Here is a 12,871-nt window from a genome sequence, read left to right as displayed (position 1 = left end):
AACAACTCAATCACAACCACAGAGCAAGATGAAAAGAGAGTGTATGTGATCAAAAGAGTTAAATGTGTTACACTGTGAGTACTTTTCATATTGCAGCATGATTAGTATTGGCTCAGAATGAATCAATAATTTAGAAACTGCAATTTTAAGGTAATTCATCTGTTTTAATCTTTTTCACTATGCTAACAATGTGTCTTGTGATTCTTTACAGAAACTATGAAGAAAACCAAATATTTTTATTTCCTTTGCATGAGAGAGCAGAACCTGGGGCTTATTTGATAGTTGAATTCATTGAAGCCTGTTATGTGGGCACTGAGCACTAAATAAACTAAAGAAAACACATTTATCCTGTAACGCAGAAGCAAAAATAAAACCTCAGTGCCTCATTTTGCTGATAGTTATTCTTGGATGCTTACTATGTGTTCTGTATTCAAAAGTGATATATAAAGTAATAAACACATAAAAAGTGTTAAGAGAGGGAACAGAATTGAAATAGAGCAGACTGTTTCATTGGTGCATTCTTGTTACAGTGTATTTGTCATAGATTGCTGTAATTGTACATAGACTATTTTTGAGCACGTATCCAGAGTATTTCCTTTGAAGAGGAAAGGAGATCCTTGCCTGCTGTCATTCAGCACACTCTTTGGCAACTCTCTAGAGAGGCAGCACTGGCTATAAGACAACAACTTGATTTCTTGTCAAAATATCTTTTAACATCTGGCTCAAAAATATTTTTATGACAATAAGCATTAAGCATGCCCAAGTCTCCAGTTCAGTAAGCTTGAAAATTCAATAAGTGTTTGGAATGCTGAGACTAAGCTACCTCATAGTGAGCAGCTGTCAAACAATTTGCAAAATATTCCTGTTGACCTGGTCACAGTGAACTGATGGAATTCTGCCAGCTTCAAGACATAAACAGAGAGAAGGGAAAGCCATGAAGCAACATGCAGATGTTTCTGCTCATCATTACACTGCAGCCTGCACACTTATTGTGACCTATTATGAAATAAATGGAGAAAAAGAAATACCAGAACTCCTTGTGCTGTTGGGGGAGTTGCAGTTGCAAAGAACCTAATATTAGTATTAAAATATAGTAATGGTTTTTGCTTTCTAATAGGTGTCATTTGGATCAACAGTTTATGTCTACACCTAGCTATTATTTCACATAGAGAACTGCTTGTAAGACAAGATCATTTTAAATATCCTTTGGAAAGATTTCCAATTTAGTCTTTGTATTCAGTGCCACTAGATTTTAAGGTATATTCCTAAAGAGTATACTAAATTACATTGTTAAAATGACCATCCTTGCATCCTTTATCCTATGTGCCCATATCAATGTTACTTGATTTTGTCAAATTTACTGTCTGGGTGCTTTGATATATTTTCAAGTATTATTATAATAATGATGCTATAGCAACAGTAATAAATATAATTCTTATATATCAATAAAACATTTTCAATTAGAACTTATGGTCATGTAACTGTCCTTTAGTCTAAGAAAGGATAAAAACCTTGTTCCCACTCTCCTTAATGTTTTCCCCAGAATTTTGTTTGTCAAACTATTTGTATTTTACTGTCTTAGCAGAACTGAAAACTTGAAGGACTGATTTGCCTTTAAGTGGAATCTCTGCACTAGGGCTTCCCCATTCTCAGTTTCCTGATTGCATTCTTGTTTAGCCTGATTTTTCTTTTACTTGACTAGTTTATTATTATTTTTTTTTTTTGCTCTGTGCAGGCAGAGTGTAGGATGGATTTAAATTGGACATGATGAACACTGTTCGTGCATGTTTCCTGATTCCACGGATTCCAGCCTGCCTCTGTAACACATCTTAAAGCACTCTCCTTAATTTTATCAGCCATTCTATTTTTAGGCATGTAGAAATTACCAGATCTAGAACTGGCCTAACAAGGTCCCAGTTGGTCTTTTCAACATTCATATTGAAGGTCCAGTCAGTAGCAAACAGTGGTAATGATTCAAGTGAGCTATGTAGGAAACACTTACATATCTGCACTAATTTTCTGAAATATAGAAACCAAAATCTGCGGTTTGGACCTTAAAACAGACACAACATTTAAAATTTTGCAATCTTTATTAAATCTTTAAACACATATGGCACCTTAGTGCTAAACCAAGTGTAAGAGTGTAGGGAATTTCATATATGATGAAAATATTAGTAGCTTTCAAGCTCTTTTTCCAACCCCTTTCTTTCCCATTTACTCCTTGCAAACACTCTAGTTTAAGTATGGAGGAGGGTGCATTGCTCGAGTGTTATAATGAAAAAAATAAGGCAAAGGAGGACCAAATCCTAGGGGAGAAGCAAAAGGAGTAGGCATCACAGGAAATGAACTGAATGCTGGAGGTTGAGGTGGCATGAAGCAATGAGCAGTAGAGCAATGTAAGCCTGGAACACCGGTTGACAAATGAAGAGGTCTCTGCTGCCAGTTATCCATAGGGTGCCTTGGGCTTCCCAGTGGGAAAGAGACATGAGCCAGGTTGCCCTTGTATGACCTTCTACCATTTCCTGGAGTCACTTCCATCATTATCCCTGATCTAAGGGTGGGGACATATGGAGGACCCCGTGTCTGTGGGCCCCTTGGTAGAAAGAACTCTTGAAATCTAGGCATAGGCATATATTGCTTTGAGCTATTGCCACTTCTCTCAAGAACCCCACTACCATCTCTTGGGTCTCCGATCATCAGTGTCATCGGGCTTCCAGAGACTTCCTGGGACATATTAATAGAATCATGTCCCTTCTTGCTCTGACTCTCCAGGCTCTCTGAGCTGTTTACTTCTCCTGTTGCTAGGGACTCTTCCTCAATAGCAGGTGTTAGTGTAAAAGGGTGTCTCCTAGCTCTTGGATTTTCAGGAATGTGGACTCCTGCTCTTGCCACTGTGAACGGGGGTCTCAGGGAGACAGGAGGGTGGCCCCAGATCTCTGCGTCATCTTCATCATCCTTCAGTATGTAATTCAGACACAGGAGCGGCACATTGTGACGAGTCTCTCTGCTTCCATTTTTGTCCACAGGTACCATTATGGATGAACAGCTATGCCCTTCAAGCCTTGCAAAACCAGAAATGAAAATTTAAATAAAATGGAAATGCTTTCCCCAGTAAATATTTCAAGCGTGTGATTAAATTCCTGGAACATACAGGGAATAAAGGGATACAGGCTTTTTTATTCCATGAAGTCAAAAAAATACTTTCTTAGCCTACTATCACCCACCACATCCCCAGAAGTCCCGTTGGTACCTGATTACATGGTATCCAATAATTGCTGCCCTGTGCGCCTTTTAATTCTTTATCAGTCAAAGGTAATTAAAAAAAAAGTGCCTATATGGCCTAGACGGCTTCCTAGTTGACATAAAACCGCAGTTCTTTCAAGTTTTTGTAAGACCTTTTAACCCAAAATCCCAGAATTCTGACTCTGGCAGAAATGTTATGAGAAGTCTCTGGAGAGTGGGGGCAGGGACACGGCATTGCTCTCTTTCACAGAAGTCATAGAAAATTTAGTCATTCTCTTTAAACATTCTGTTTTTTTTCCTTTATGCACTGCATATTCAAACCAAATTTTCTTAAAACTTTCTTCTCCTTTAACCTGTATCAGAATCTGTTAGAGTAATAATTTCCTCATGGCTTAGATCTACGCTTAGAGCTTTGTAACTTTTATTTCAAACTTACCTTTAAAATCATTAATGTTTTATGCTTTTAAAATCAGTACTCGTGTGTACAATTACATTATTTTACTTTTGCCTTTAATCCCCACGAATACCGTGTTCAACCCTCTTTCCCTGCGCTAGTAATACAGTAATAACATTCAAATAATCTTTTGTTTTCAAATTTAAACTGAGTTATACTCTGTTTCATACTTACCCATTCTCAGTACAAGCCATGTGGAAATGAGATCAAGACCACCTTCATGAGGTGGTGGAGCAAACCAGCTGAACACCCACACTAGCCGACTAGTCTGGAGAATTGATTCTTTCTTCTGCCTCAGAGAGGTTTGGCAACTGGAATGAAGGCAGGAACCAACTGCTTTATTTTAAACCCCGAGTTCTACTAATGAAGTCATCAGTTAGTAGGCAAAGGAGGTGGACAACAGAGAGGGGGAAGGGATAAATCTGTATACTCCTTTGAAGCTAAATTTGGAACTGCCTTTGGCACAGTAACAGTTGGACACAAAAGACATTTCCTAAATCAAGAGTGCTGCAGAACATTTGGAAAGACAAACTATTTCAAGCAGATTTAAAAGTCATGGAGGCACAATCCATTTTCCTTCTTTGAAAATTCTTATTGTTTTAATTTTATTTTACATTTTTTTTGTTTTGTTTGTTTGGTGAGGCATTATTTTTGTCCAAAACTATTTCTGAACATTCTCTCTAGAAGAGAGTTGTTAAGTATCCTTGTCCATGTGTAAACACATATTTTATTTGTTAATTATTATTACTTTGTATTATGCTCAATGCTCAATATTCAATTTGAACACTCTGCTTGGGGAATCATACTAATATTAGAAGAAATAGAGATTAGTGAGTCAAATTGTCAATAATAATAAAGCAAAAACGACAATATGAAAATCCCCCATGAGAGTTATTGTGTCTTTTGATTTTGTCTAATTTATACTTCTTTTCTTCATAATGTCTTTTATCTTATTAGCTGTATATTTGAGGGTGATTGCACATATGTGTCTGTATGACTGCCTTTCCTTTAATGGAGATATAGAAGTGTTAAAGTATGGAGATGGGATAAATGCCATAAGGAGAATCATTGTTTTCTGAATATTCGATCACAACTTGCTTTGCTACTCTTTTACAGGTGTTGCTTTTGTGTCTCTAGCCGAAATATCTGCCTCACCGACTTTCACAAAACAAACTTTCCTAGCTTGTATTTTCTGGCATTTTTCTACAGTTTATTTCTTTTTTTTTTTTTTTGAAGGATTGAATGCCAGTTGTTTATTTATTGAGAGAACTTACAATTCTGTGAAACATTTATGTTTCATCTTGTTTCACTAACACTTCCTCTTCAGTGACTGTAATATGATTTTTTAAAATTCAGTATGAAAAGCTAATATTTTAATACTTGTAATTGAAAAGAATTATAGCATTCCCCCAATCTTCCTCCCTCCAGCTTGTCCACATTATCCTCACTTGAACCTTTCCCACTTTCCCCTTCTCAAGTTGATAGCCTCTTTTCCATTGATTATATTTTACATACATATACATATATCTGTATGCATATATCTGACATATAACTTGCTGAGTCCATTTTTATTATTTTTATGTATATGGCTTTTAGTCTCATCACTTTGCATTGGACAACCAAAAAGAGGCTCACTCTTGGAAAGTCTAGAGTTAGAACACAACAGAAGCTTTCCACCTTCCATGCTAACCTGTCCACTGATGCTGTTCTTGTTTCAGTCTTGTTTACGCAACCATTTCTATGAACGACTATTTTACAGGAGACACCCTGGTATTCTGACTCTTACGATCTTTTTGTCTCTTTTTCTTTTTTTTTTTTTTTTTTTTAAATAATTTTTTTATTAAGAAAAGAAGAAAAAAAACATAAACAAAAAACAAGTTTCCACCTCCTCCCAGCCTCCCATTTCCCTCCCCCTCCTCCCACCCTTCTCCCCCTCCTCCCACCCTTCTACCCCTCCCCCCACTCCTCTCCCCCTCCCTCTCCAGTCCACAGAGCAGTCCAGGTTCCCTGCCCTGTGGTAAGTCCTAGGTCCTCCCCCCTCCGTCCATATCTAGGAAGGTGAACATCCAAACTGGCTAGGCTTCCACAAAGCCAGCACATTAAGTAGGATCAAAACCCCGTGCCATTGTCCTTGGCGTCTCATCAGCCCTCATTGTTCGCCATGTTCAGAGAGTCCGGTTTTATCCCATGCTTTTTCGGTCACAGTCCAGCTGGCCTTGGTGAGCTCCCAGTAGATCAGCTCCACTGTCTCAGTGGGTGGGTGCACGCCTCGTGGTCCCGACTTCTTTGCTCATGTTCTTCCTCCTTCTGCTCCTCATTGGGACCTTGGGAGCTCAGTCCAGTGCTCCGGTGTGGGTCTGTCTCTGTCTCCATCCATCACCAGATGAAGGTTCTATGATGATATGCAAGATATTCGTCAGTATTGCTCTCGGATAGGGTCATTTCAGGTTCCCAATCCTCAGCTACCCAAGGAACTAACTGGGAACCTCATGTTGGGCACTTGGGAGCCCCTCTAGGGTCAAATCTCTTGCTCACCCTAAAGTGGTTCCCTTAACTAAGAATTGTGGTTCCGTGCTCCCCTATCCACCTTTCCTTTATCCCAATTCTCCTGATTCCCCAAATCCCCCCTCCTTCCCTTCTACCTGTTCTCTCCCCATCTCCCCTTACCCCCATCCCACCCCACCCCCAAGATCCTAATTTTCTCCCAGGCAATTGGGTATACTTCCCTTAGCCAAGAGGATAACTATATGTTTTTCCTTGGGTTCACCTTCTTACTTAGCTTCTTTAGGTTCACCTATTGTAGACTCCGTGGCCCTAATTTATGGCTAGAAACCAATTATGAGCGAGTACATCCCATGTTCATCTTTTTGGGTCTGGGACACCTCACTCAGGATAGTGTTTTCTATTTCCATCCATTTGCCTGCAAAATTCGAGAAGTCATTGTTTTTTACCGCAGCGTAGTACTCTAGCGTGTATATATTCCATACTTTCTTCATCCATTCTTCCATTGAAGGGCATCTAGGTTGTTTCCAGGTTCTGGCTATTACAAATAATACAGCTATGAACATAGTTGAACAAATGCTTTTGTCATATGATAGAGCATCTCTTGGGTATATTCCCAGGAGTGGTATTGCTGGGTCCAGGGGTAAGTTGATCCCGAATTTCCTGAGAAACCGAAACACTGACTTCCACAGTGGTTGCACAAGATGGCATTCCCACCAGCAATGGATGAGGGTACCCGTTCCTCCACAGCCTCTCCAGCAAAGGTTATCCTTGGTGTTTTTGACTTTAGCCATTCTGACAGGTGTAAGATGATATCTCAAAGTTGTTTTGATTTGCATTTCCCTGATTGCTAAGGAAGTTGAGCACGACTTTAAGTGTCTTTTGGCCATTTGAACTTCCTCTGCTGAGAATTCTCTGTTCAGTTCAGTGCCCCATTTTTTAATTGGGTTAATTAGCATTTTAAAGTCTAGTTTCTTGAGTTCCTTATATATTTTGGAGATCAGACCTTTGTCTGTTGTGGGGTTGGTGAAGATCTTCTCCCAATCAGTAGGTTGCCTTTGTGTCTTATTGACTATGTCCTTTGCTTTACAGAAGCTTCTCAGTTTAAGTAGGTCCCAATTATTCAATGTTGCCCTTAATGTCTGTGCTTCTGGGGTTATACATAGGAAGCGATCTCCTGTGCCCAGCTCCTGTAGGGTACTTCCCACTTTCTCTTCTATCAGGTTCAGTGTGTTCGGGCTGATATTGAGGTCTTTAATCCATTTGGACTTGAGTTTTGTGCACGGTGATAGATAAGGGTCTATTTTCATTCTTCTACAAGATGACATCCAGTTGTGCCAGCACCATTTGTTGAAGATGCTTTCTTTCTTCCATTTTATACTTTTAGCTCCTTTATCGAAAATCAGGTGTTCATAGGTTTGTGGGATAAAATCCGGGTCTTCTATACGATTCCATTGGTCGACTTCTCTGTTTTTATGCCAGTACCACACTGTTTTCATTACTGTAGCTCTGTAATAGAGTTTGAAGTCAGGGATGGTAATGCCTCCAGAAGATCCTTTATTGTATAGGATTGTTTTGGCTATCCTGGGTTTTTTGTTTTTCCATATAAAGTTGATTATTGTCCTCTCCAGATCTGTGAAGAATTTTGATGGGATCTTGATGGGGATTGCATTGAATCTATAAATAGCCTTTGGTAGAATTGCCATTTTTACTATGTTGATCCTACCAATCCAAGAGCAAGGGAGGTCCATCCATTTTTTGGTATCCTCTTCAATTTCTTTCTTCAATGCCTTAAAGTTCTTGTCAAATAGATCTTTCACTTCCTTGGTTAGATGTACCCCAAGATATTTTATGCTGTTTTTGGCTATTGTGAATGGTGAAGCTTCTCTGATTTCCCTCTCTGCTTCCATATCCTTTGTGTATAAGAGGGCGACTGATTTTTTGGAGTTGATCTTGTATCCTGCCACATTACTAAAGCTGTTTATCAGCTGTAGGAGTTCTTTGGTGGAGTTTTTGGGGTCGCTTATGTACACTATCATATCATCTGCAAATAACGAAAGTTTAACTTCTTCCTTTCCAATTCGAATCCCCTTGATTCCATTATGTTGTCTTATTGCTATTGCTAGAACTTCAAGCACTATATTGAAGAGGTATGGGGAGAGTGGACAGCCTTGTCGTGTTCCTGAGTTAAGTGGGATGGCTTTGAGTTTCTCTCCGTTTAATTTGATGTTAGCTGTCGGCTTGCTGTATATAGCTTTTATTATATTTAGGTATGACCCTTGCATCCCTAGTCTCTCCAAGACTTTTAACATAAATGGATGTTGAATTTTGTCAAATGCTTTTTCAGCATCTAATGAAATGATCATATGGTTTTTTTCTTTCAGTTTATTTATATGCTGGATTACATTGATAGATTTTCGTATGTTGAACCAGCCCTGCATCTCAGGAATGAAGCCTACTTGATCATAATGGATAATTTTTCGGATGTGTTCTTGGATTCGATTTGCCAGTATTTTGTTGAGGATTTTTGCGTCGATATTCATGAGTGAGATTGGCCTGTAGTTCTCTTTCCTGGTTGAGTCTTTGAGTGGTTTTGGTATCAGAGTAATTGTGGCTTCATAAAAGGAGTTTGGTAATGACCCTTCTGTTTCTATCTTGTGGAATACATTAAGGAGTATAGGTATTAGATCTTCTTGGAAGATCTGGTAGAATTCCGCATTGAAACCATCTGGTCCTGGGCTTTTTTTGGTAGGGAGGTTTTTGATAACCTCTTCTAATTCTTCGCGACTAACAGGTCTATTTAGATTGTTCACCAGGTCCTGATTTAACTTTGGTATATGATATTTATCTAAAAAAGTATCCATTTCCTTTACATTTTCCAATTTTGTGGCATATAGGCTTTTGTAGTAAGATCTAATGATTCTCTGAATTTCCTCTGTGTCTGTGGTTATGTCCCCCTTTTCATTTCTGATCTTATTAATTTGCAAATTCTCTCTCTGCCGTTTGATTAGCTTGGATAGTGGTTTGTCAATCTTGTTGATTTTCTCCAGGAACCAGCTTTTTGTTTCATTGATTTTTTTGTATTATTTTCTGTGTTTCTATTTTGTTGATTTCAGCCCTCATTTTGATTATTTCCAGTCTTCTACTCCTCCTAGGTGAGTCTGCTTCTTTTTTTTCTAGAGCTTTCAGGTGGGCTGTTAAGTCTCCAATGTGAGCTTTCTCTGTTTTCTTTAAGTGGGCACTTAGTGCTATGAACTTTCCTCTTAGGACTGCTTTCATAGTGTCCCATAAGTTTGAGTATGTTGTTTCTTTATTTTCATTGAATTCCAGGAAGACTTTAATTTCTTTCTTTATTTCTTCCTTAATCCAGCTATGGTTCAATAGTTGACTGTTCAGTTTCCATGACTTTGTATGCTTTCTGGGGGTAGCATTATTGTTGAATTCTAACTTTAATCCATGGTGATCTGATAAGACACAGGTGGTTACTAATATTTTTTTGTAACTGTGGATGTTTGCTTTGTTACCGACTATGTGGTCGATTTTCGAGAAGGTTCCATGAGCTGCAGAGAAGAAGGTATATTCTTTCCTATTTGGATGGAATGTTCTATAGATGTCTGTTAAGTCCATTTGATTCATTACCTCCACTAATTCTCTTATTTCTCTGTTAGGTTCCTGTCTGATTGACCTGTCCATTGGTGAGAGAGGAGTGTTGAAGTCTCCTACTATTAGTGTGTGCGGTTTGATGGCTGCCTTGAATTTTAGCAATGTTTCTTTTATGTACGTGGGTGCTTTTATATTAGGGGCATAGATGTTCAGGATTGAGACTTCATCCTGATGAACTGTTCCTGTTATGAGTATAAAATGCCCCTCTCCATCTCTTCTGATTGATTTAAGTTTAAAGTCAACTTTGTTAGAGATTAGTATGGCCACACCTGCCTGTTTCTTAGGTCCATTTGCTTGATAGGCCTTTTCCCAGCCCTTTACTCTGAGTAGGTGCCTGTCTTTGTGGTTGAGGTGTGTTTCTTGTAAACAGCAGAATGTTGGATCCTGTTTTCTTATCCAATCTCTTAGCCTGTGCCTTTTTATAGGTGAGTTGAGTCCATTGACATTAAGTGATATTAATGACCAGTGGTTGTTAACTCCGGTCATTTTTTTTTAGTCGTCGAGTTTGTGTGTTTCCCTTCTTTGTTTTGTGTTGGTGAAGGGTCTCTAGATGTCTGAGTTATTGTGGTCATTGTTGGACTCCTTGGTTAGTGATTTTCCTTCAATTACTTTCTGTAAGGCTGGATTTGTGGCTGCGTATTGTTTAAATTTGTTTTTATCCTGGAAAATTTTATTTTCTCCATTTATAGTGAATGAAAGCTTGGCTGGGTATAGTAATCTGGGCTTGCACCCATGGTCTCTCAGTTTCTGCATTACATCTATCCAGGACCTTCTGGCTTTCATGGTTTCCATGGAGAAGTCAGGTGTAAGTCTGATAGGTTTACCTTTATAAGTAATTTGGCCTTTTTCCTTTGCAGCTCTTAATATTCTTTCCTTATTCTGTATGCTTTGTGTTTTGATAATTATATGGCGAGGGGATGTTTTTTTTTGATCCAGCCTATTCGGTGTTCTGTATGCTTCTTGCACCTTCATAGGAAAATCTTTCCTTAGGTTGGGAAAGTTTTCTTCTATAATTTTATTAAATAGATTTTCTGGACCATTGAGCTGCCCTTCTTCTCCTTCTTCTACTCCTATTATTCTTAGGTTTGGTCTCTTTATTGTGTCCCATATTTCCTGAATGTTTTGTGATGAGAGTTTGTTGGACTTGCTGTTTTCTTTGATCAGTGTGTTTATTTTCTCTATGGTATCTTCAGAATCCGAGAGTCTTTCTTCTATCTCTTGTATTCTGCTGGTTATGCTTGTTTCTGTAGTCTCTATTCGTTTACCTAGATTTTCCATGTCCAGCCGGCCCTCTGTTTGTGTTTTCTTCTTTGCCTCCATTTCAGTTTTCAGGTCTTGAACTGTTTCCATTATCTGTTTGATTGTTTTTCCTTGGTTTTCTAGGGTATCATTCACTGATTTATTCAATTCTTCAAACTTTCTGTTATATTTCTCATCCATTTCTATAAGGGCGTTCTTTACATGCTGTTTAAGGGTGTCAATCACTTTCATGAAGTCAATCTTTTCTCCTTCCTCTTGATTAAGGGGTTCTTGTCCTCCCGTTGTGGGGTCGCTTGTTTCTGGTAGCTTCATGTTGCTTTTCAGCTTGTTGGGCGAATTCTTGCCTTGAAGTCGGCCCATCTCTTCTTCCAAATGCTCCCTATGGATCTTCTTTTACCGGATTAGGTCTCCTTGCCTACCAAACGCTGTCTCTCCCCAATGATGGCTCTCCCAATGCTGCGTCTCCTGGCGCCGAAAGATCAGGCCTCCTTGCTGGTTGGGCAGCTCGCAGACAAAGCGCCTACCCTGCTTGGTGCAGGCAGGCCACAGAAACAAAGGAACTGCTGCCCCCCCGGGAGCCCCGGGTACTCGGACCCAGCGCCCAGATAGGCTGCGCTGGGCGATGCCACGCGCCAAAAGAGGGTAGTGGGGGTGAAGTGGGGAGGGCTCTGGACGGAAGCTGGGTGGGCCAGGAAGAAAGAGGCAGCACCCGGGGAGTAGAGGCCCTGCAGAGAGCCCAAGCAGGACAGGGGGCCAAGAAACCCCCGAGCTCCCCGTCCCAGGCTGGCGCCGTGGGCCAGAAACTCACCCCAATGCTGGGTCTCCTGGCGCTGAAAGATCAGGCCTCCGTGCTGGTTGGGCAGCTCGCAGACAAAGCGCCTACCCCGCTTGGTGCAGGCAGGCCACAGAAACAAAGGAACTGCTGCCCGCCCGGGAGCCCCGGGTACTCGGACCCAGCGCCCAGATAGGCTGCGCTGGGCGATGCCACGCGCCAAAAGAGGGTAGTGGGGGCGAAGTGGGGAGGGCTCTGGAAGGAAGCTGGGTGGGCCAGGAAGAAAGAGGCAGCACCCGGGGAGTAGAGGCCCTGCAGAGAGCCCAAGCAGGACAGGGGGCCAAGAAACCCCCGAGCTCCCCGTCCCAGGCTGGCGCCGTGGGCCAGAAACTCACCCCAATGCTGGGTCTCCTGGCGCCGAAAGATCAGGCCTCCGTGCTGGTTGGGCAGCTCGCAGACAAAGCGCCTACCCCGCTTGGTGCAGGCAGGCCACAGAAACAAAGGAACTGCTGCCCGCCCGGGAGCCCAGGGTACTCGGACCCAGCGCCCAGATAGGCTGCGCTGGGCGATGCCACGCGCCAAAAGAGGGTAGTGGGGGCGAAGTGGGGAGGGCTCTGGACGGAAGCTGGGTGGGCCAGGAAGAAAGAGGCAGCACCCGGGGAGTAGAGGCCCTGCAGAGAGCCCAAGCAGGACAGGGGGCCAAGAAACCCCCGAGCTCCCCGTCCCAGGCTGGCGCCGTGGGCCAGAAACTCACCCCAATGCTGGGTCTCCTGGCGCCAAAAGATCAGGCCTCCGTGCTGGTTGGGCAGCTCGCAGACCTCTACAGTTTATTTCTACAAAAATACAGAGGCTGTAAGATTACAAAGATTGCTAATGCCATACACAGACCACTTCTTCAGCTGTACCTAAACTTCCCTCTGTGCAGCCAGACCCTGAAAACTGTCTTTTTTTATCATGAAATCAGTATTTCCTGCTAT

At 41.2% G+C, this 12,871-nt stretch overlaps 1 protein-coding gene across 1 annotated transcript; it reads right to left on the bottom strand.

The window, feature by feature from the left end:
• Window positions 1-2,141: 2,141 nt before the first annotated feature.
• LOC121443284 (proline-rich protein 32-like) lies at window positions 2,142-4,004 on the bottom strand. The gene is made up of 2 exons (XM_041644988.1): window positions 3,872-4,004; window positions 2,142-3,061 (listed from the first exon to the last, which is right to left on the bottom strand). Exons 1-2 carry the CDS (start codon window positions 3,889-3,891, stop codon window positions 2,233-2,235), a joined length of 849 nt encoding a protein of 282 aa, XP_041500922.1. The 5' UTR covers window positions 3,892-4,004; the 3' UTR covers window positions 2,142-2,232.
• Between the last annotated feature and the right edge of the window lie 8,867 nt (window positions 4,005-12,871).

This window comes from Microtus oregoni, unplaced genomic scaffold (assembly GCF_018167655.1).
Source record: "Microtus oregoni isolate MIOR12 unplaced genomic scaffold, Mior012 000104F_ref0000108, whole genome shotgun sequence".
In the NCBI taxonomy this organism is placed as follows: domain Eukaryota; kingdom Metazoa; phylum Chordata; class Mammalia; order Rodentia; family Cricetidae; genus Microtus; species Microtus oregoni.
This window is presented reverse-complemented; position numbering and strand designations above follow the sequence as displayed.

Excerpts from the sequence above, each read along its gene's own strand:
- LOC121443284 (XM_041644988.1), bottom strand. The coding sequence starts at position 3,891 with ATGGCTTGTACTGAGAATGG. Across the intron at positions 3,062-3,871 it reads ATGGCTTGTACTGAGAATGG|GCTTGAAGGGCATAGCTGTT; the intron begins GTAAGTATGAAA and ends TGGTTTTGCAAG.